The sequence below is a fragment of the Nicotiana tabacum genome, chromosome 8 (genome assembly GCF_000715075.1).
Source record: "Nicotiana tabacum cultivar K326 chromosome 8, ASM71507v2, whole genome shotgun sequence".
Classification (NCBI taxonomy): Eukaryota; Viridiplantae; Streptophyta; class Magnoliopsida; order Solanales; family Solanaceae; genus Nicotiana; species Nicotiana tabacum.
Genome location: NC_134087.1, coordinates 67,834,038 through 67,841,062, shown reverse-complemented (window position 1 = coordinate 67,841,062; position 7,025 = coordinate 67,834,038). Strand labels below are relative to the sequence as shown.

The following is a 7,025-nucleotide window of genomic DNA, read 5'->3' as shown; positions in this document are numbered from 1 at the left end:
CCAGTGAAACTTGGCCCATACAAAGGAAGCATCGACCTGCGCATCGCAATCATAGATGACTTCGACATCATAGTGGGTTTGGAGTTCATGAGGCAAACCAACACCATACCGGTACCATATGCCAACATGCTCCTGATGATGGGAGAAAATGGGGCCAAGCCCTGCACCATACCATGCTTTCCCATAAAGATGGCCGCTGAAAACATCTCGGCCATGCAGTTGGAGAAGGTAGTCAACAAACATGAACCCCTGGTTCCGGCGACCTTCGCAGCAACAATCAGTCATCATGTCATCGGCCTCAAAAGACTGGTGACGTTCCTCAGCGGGTGAAAACTTGTCAGCCATGCCACAAGGACAAGTCGGATCACTCATCACAGAAAGGACCCTCGCAGCCATTACATGTCCCACAGAGACCATGGGAAAGTGTTTCCCTCAGATTCATCACGGGATTGACCCAAGTCGGTAATCTTGCATCCATCATGGTTGTCATAGATCAGTTTTCAAACTATGCAACCTTCATAGCAGCCCCGCGGAACATCTCAGCAGAAGATACAACTCGACCTCTCTTCTCGCACATTGTCAAACATTGGGGCCTACCCAAAGACATTGTTAGTAGGCGTGACTCACGCTTCACTAGGAACTTTTGGACCCATCTCTTCAGGTATTTTGGGTCAACATTGAATCACAACTCAGACATCCATCCACCATCGTATGGCCAGACAGACCGATTTGATGACATGCTGGAGGAATATCTCCGCAACTTTGCAACCGGATCACAGAAGCATTGGGTGAAGCTCCTGGATGCTACTCAACTGTGTTTCAATTCTCAAAAGAGACATCAAACAAACAAAAGCCCTTTTGAAATTGTTACCGGACAACAACCGCTTCTCCCGCAAATGGTGAATGCATCAACCATGCCGAAATCTCCTCGAGCTGCCAACTTCTCGAGCGAATAGGAGTGCAACATGGGGATAGTGCAGAGCTATCTCGTCAAAGCCCACGAGCGGGCAAAAAGATTCACCGAACAAAATCTTTGCTTTGCCCAACATCAAACAGGGGACAAATTAATGCTATGCATCCCAAAGCGATATTTGTTTGCAGAGAGGACCCATGACCCTCGCCTGCAACAAAAATACATCGGGCCCCTGCCCATCGAAAAAACACATTGGGAAGTCCACATACCAGGTGAAAACTCCATCCCGGTGGAAGATCCATCCAGTCTTCCATGTCAGCCGCATGAAATCATTGCGTCGCTACAACAGCAAGCTCACAGAACAGAGGGGCGCAGACCTCCCATCCAATAACCACCAGAAGCATCATCATCATCATCATCATAAGGCTCCGAGGACGGCGCCAACTCAGGTGGGGAAGAATGTCATGGGCTGCTTTCCAGACACGCCCCATGACCCCTTGGCCGCGCCCCATGGCGGCCTAGCAAGCCTCACAATGCCTAGCGCCATGGTCGGCCCCATGGTCTTGGCTGCGCCAAGTGACAAGCGTGCATGTGCCTCTGTCGCCCCACCGATGCCTCTCGCCAGCGCCCAAGGGCTGGCCAATGACAACAGCACCGCGCGCCCTGACAATGCTGCGCGCACAAATCCTGATGCCTCGCCAGTGCCCAGCTGCAGGCCCATTCCAGCAGCGCCTCGCGCACAGACCCTGATGCCAAGCACCAACGCCCAGCCTCAGGCCAACACAGCAAGTGTCGCGCGCGCCCACAACAACGCGCGCGCAGACCCTGACCCGCAAGACAAAGTTGCTGCCATCAGACTTAGTTCTACCTTGTAATAAACTAAGTCCTTTTCATTGTAATTATAGGCTAGTTTACATCATTTTCATTCAGTGTGCTTCTACAGCTTTATTAGGACTAGTCATATAATGTTGGTTTATTTTTTTAAGCATTATTAAGGGGGACCAAACAATCAAACATTTTCAAGCAAGCATTTTTCTGGTGTCTCTCCCCCTCGACAACGCATCTTTTGTAATCAGCATTTCAGTCATCAATAAAATCATCATCATTATTCAAAACCCAATTCTCTCTCAGCTTTCGCAATTGCTCGTGACATTGGTTTTCCCGCACGGCACTGACAATCTAGTCTAGCGTGCGGAGGGGACCTTATTGGCGAACAACAACCGCACTGACATCGGTTGCTTAGCCTTACGTTGCCCTCCCAAAGAACATCAGAAAGGCGTTGCGTAACTGCCTATTAAAAGATTTTTTTATTCACGAGACTCGATCCTGAAACTTTTAATATAAAAGTGAAGATCTCTAAATTATCTCATCATACTCTGGATGACTAATACTTACTATTAGTCCTGCTCTCCCTGGTACTTTCTGGTTCAATTAATTAACATTATTACACTTTTGATCATCATTTGTTTGACCTGCCCCTCGGCTTTTGTCGTTTTTGGACTACAATTGATCAATACTCCTTTTTGCCCATATTTACTATTTGTATAAAGCAAGAAAGCAATAGTATATGGATAGCTTCATAATCATGCCAATTTGGATTTCGTTCACATTGCGTGCCATGGGATACTCTTAAGAAGTAAAAAGAACAAGGTAGTTGGGTGAAGTGTTTTTCTTTATTCACATATGATCAAATATATATACACAAGAATACAAATCAATCAGGCCTAACTTTCAGACCAAGATATCTTGATCCGCAATTAATGGAATTTTCTTTATATCTATGGAAAGTAAATATACAATAATAAATGACAAGATATGTATTCTTCAACACTCCCCCTCAAGTTGGAGAGTGAATATCATGAAATCCCAACTTGTTGCACAATGTCACAAATTGATCTTTTCCCAAAGACTTTGTAAAGATATCTGCTAATTGAAAGCCCGTAGGAACATATGAAGGATTTAACATCTTTGTTTGTAACTTCTCTCGAACTATGTGACAATCTATTTCAATATGTTTTGTGCACTCATGAAAGACTGGGTTTGCTGCAATATGTAAGGCAGCTTGATTATCACAAAATAATTTTACTGGAGTTACCCGTGAGACCCTTAAGTCTTCAAGTATATAGTATAACCATGTAAGTTCCAAACAAGTGTTTGTCATTGCTCATACTCTGCCTCTGCTGATGATCTGAAAACAACTAGTTGTTTCTTTGATTTCCATGAGATAAGTGAACTTCTAAGAAAAATACAATATCCTGTGACGGACCTCCTTGTGGCACGACAACTACCCCAATCTGAATCATAATAGGCCTTTAAAGTAAGGTCATTTGTGGAAGGAAATAGTAAACCTTGACCTGGAGTACCCTTGATATATTTAAGAATTCGTATAGCAGCATCCCAATGAGGTTTTCTAGGCTCGTGCATGAATTGACTAAGTGTTCGAACTGAGTATACAATGTCAGGCCTTGTTACAGTGAGATAAATCAACCTGCCAACTAATCTTCTGTATTTAGTTGGATCATTCAATAGAATTCCATTTGTTGAAGTGAGCTTTAAATTCTGTTCCATTGGAAAATTTTCAGGCCTTGCTCTTAGGAGTCCAGAATCTTCCAAAATGTCCGGTGCATATTTTCTTTGAGACATAAAGATGCTTTCCTTTGAACGTGAAAACTCAATACCCAAAAAGTATTTCAAGTCTCCAAGATCTTTAATGCGAAAGCATTTGAAAAGAACCCCTTTGATGTGTTCAATTTCTTGAAGATCATTTCCTGTGAGAAGTATATCATCAACATAAATAAGGATCGCTGTGAAAGATGTACCTTTGGCCTTGGTGAAAAGGGAATAATCAGCCTTTGATTGTTGATAACCAGCTTTATGAATAACTTCTGAAAAAGTGAGAAACCAATTTCTTGATGCTTGTTTAAGGCCATAAAGGGACTTGTGGAGCCGACATACAGTGTTCTTCCCCTGTCGGCGAAGGCCTGGTGGAAGCTCCATATATACCTCTTCATGTAGGTCTCCATGAAGAAAAGCATTTTGGATATCCAACTGATAGGCGAACCAATTTCTGGCAGAAACAACTGTAAGAAGACAACAGAGTGTCGTGAGTTTAGCTGTAGGAGAGAATGTTTCTTGATAATCAATTCCCTCAACCTGAGTATACCCTTTTGCGACAAGACGAGCCTTATAACGCTCGATTGTTCCATCTGATTTGTATTTGATTTTATAAACCCATTTGAAACTAATGGGTTTTTGACCGGCAGGAAGTGAAACTAAGCTCCAAGTCTTATTTTTTTTAACGCTTCTAATTCTGTATTCATAGCTTGTTGCCAATGTGGATCAAACCTGAGCATATGAAGAAGGTTCTGTATGACCTGTAATGTTAGCTAAAAATGTACAATGGGCTGAAGAGATGCCAGAGTAAAAAAGAAAATGAGAAAGAGGATATCGAGTACCTGTTGCCGAACTTGGCGTAGTTGAAGAGTGACTGGCTTGAGCTGATACTATGTAGTCTTTATGCCATCCTGGTGGATTTTTTTGACGAATATATTGCCTTAAAGGAGGAGATGAAGGACCTACAACATCTGAAGTGATTGAAACAGGTTCATTGGGCTCTTCGAGTGTTGGGTTCTGAACGAGTTGGTTGGAATTGTCACGGTTGTCATCTGCTATAGTCTCAGATTGGGTAGGACTGATATAGATATTCTTTGTGATGCTAGGTTCCTGAGATTCTGCTGGTTCAATGGGCTGAGGTTCAGAAGATAGAATATTTTTAATGAAAGATGGTGGAGAAGGCCAATTATCTATTATGCCAATAGAGGATTGAGGTGACTCTAAAGTTGGAGTTGGTGTAACCGAACTGAATGGAAAGATAGTTTCAGAAAATTTTACATCACGACTAACAAAAAAATGTTTACTTTCCAGATCATAAAGCTTGTAACCTTTTTGACCGGTAGGATAACCAGCAAAGATGCAACGTTTGGCTCAAGAATCAAATTTTTGTTTATGTTGAATAATAGTTGCGTAGCACAAAGAATCAAAAACTTTTAGGTGACTAAGTGATGGTGATCGATGATACAACAATTCGTAAGGCGACTTAGAATGTAACAATGGGGTTCGTAATCGATTAATGAAGTAGACAGCAGTCAACACACATTCACCCCAAAAGGTGATTGGAAAGTGAGCCTGAAGCGTAAAGCTCTTGTGTTATTTAAGATATGACGATGCTTGTGTTCAACTACTCCATTTTGTTGGGGAGTTGAGATACAAATATGTTGACATTCGATTCCATGAGAGTGAAAAAAAAATTTCATGGGCTCAAATTCTGTGCCATTGTCTGTTCTGATTATTTTGACTGAAGCATGAAATTGATTTTTAGCAAATGATATAAAAGATTGCAGTAGATGTGCAGTGTCAGACTTATATTTCATAAGAAATAACCAAGTGCACCTTGTAAAATCATCCACGATAGTAAGAAAATACCGAGCCCCTGAATGAGTAGGTACTTTATGGGGACCCCAAACATCACAATGTAACAAGTCGAATGGAGCACTAGTAGATATATTACTTAATGGAAATGCAAGTCGTGTCTGTTTAGCCAAAGGGAAAACATCACAATTATTATCAAAAGAAATACTACGACAAGGTAATAATGGAGAAATTAATTTGAGGCGAGAAGGCGACAGGTGTCCTAGACGCTTGTGCCATAAATTTTTGGGTTGAGAAACTTGATGAGAAACGAGTGGTTGCTGCAGTGGTGACATGTAATAGAGACCACCATATTTTTTACCCAAGCCAATCATCTTCCCCGTAGCCAAGTCCTGCAAGGTGCAAAAAGTGGGAAACAACAAGGCACAACTATTTAAATCATTTGTAAGTTTGCTGACTGACATCAAATTTAAACGAAAAGAGGAAACATGTAAAACATTATTTAAAGTAATATCCGAGTTGAATGGAATTGTGCCAGTAGAATGAATTGAGACTGATGACCCATTAGGCAAATTAACAATGGGTACAGACGGGGATTTAGTTTGAGTAAATAATGTGGAATCAGAAGTAATATGATCAGTAGCTCCGCTATCCAAGATCCATGGTTTAGTGAATGCAGAATTAATTGAAGCATTATGAAAAAGAGATAAACCTGCCGCATTTGAATAAGCGTCAGTATTACTAGGAGAGTCATTATTTTGAGTCAATAAGCTCACTGCATGGACAATTTTTTGAAGTTGTTCTCTGAAAATCCATGTGAATTGTTGATGTTTTGTGAGTGAACCCCGTGCTTAGATTGAGAAGATTCTATTGCATTAGCAGCATGAGAAGGATTTTCCTGTGATCCGCGTTGTCATCAATTATTTTGGCCTCCTGTGTTGTTGACGCAAGTTCCATTTTTAAACTTGCATCTATCCTCTGTATGACCTTTTCTATTACAATATTTGCAATGAAATTTCAGAGTGCGACAATTCTCAATTGTGTGGCCTTCTCTATTGCAATGCTCACACTGCTTATCCTTGAATTTGTTAAAAAAACTATTGGCACATCTCTGAACTGTAGTTGCGATAGAGAAACTTTCTGTTGATTCTGGTGTCATTTGTCTTTGCATTTCCTCTTGAATAACAAATGAATAGGCTTGACGAACATTGGGCAGCGGAGATATCATGAGAATATTTGATCGAACAGCGTTATAGACATCATTTAGACCCATAAGAAATTGCATTAAACGATCTTCTTCAATTTGATCATTATGCACTTTCATTTGGTTGCATGCGGGAAGGGCTCGAAACGTATCTAACTCATCCCAAAGGCCTTTGAGTTTTGTAAAATAGGAAGAAACAGTCATGTTACCTTGTGAGAGTGAAGCCAATGATTTTTGAATCTAATATACTGCTGACGCGTTCTTTTGTGAAAACTGATCTTTGAGATCTTGCCATACTTGGTGAACAGTCTTGGCGTGAATGACTCCTTTAGCTAGATCGGGTTCCACTGAATGTACAAGCCATGACAAAATCATGCTGTTGCACTGATTCCACAGTGCAAACTCTGTAGGCTTATTTGTTTCTGATGGCGGTTCGATTGCTCCATCGATAAAGCCTATTTTATTTTTGTCTGTGAGAGC

At 41.3% G+C, this 7,025-nt stretch overlaps 1 protein-coding gene across 1 annotated transcript; it reads right to left on the bottom strand.

Annotated features, from left to right (window-relative positions):
• Positions 1 to 3,070: 3,070 nt before the first annotated feature.
• On the bottom strand, positions 3,071 to 6,749 carry LOC142163140 (uncharacterized). The gene is made up of 6 exons (XM_075220393.1): positions 6,410 to 6,749; positions 5,830 to 6,053; positions 5,641 to 5,733; positions 5,363 to 5,502; positions 4,369 to 4,811; positions 3,071 to 4,119 (listed from the first exon to the last, which is right to left on the bottom strand). Exons 1-6 carry the CDS (start codon positions 6,747 to 6,749, stop codon positions 3,071 to 3,073), a joined length of 2,289 nt encoding a protein of 762 aa, XP_075076494.1.
• Positions 6,750 to 7,025: the final 276 nt, after the last annotated feature.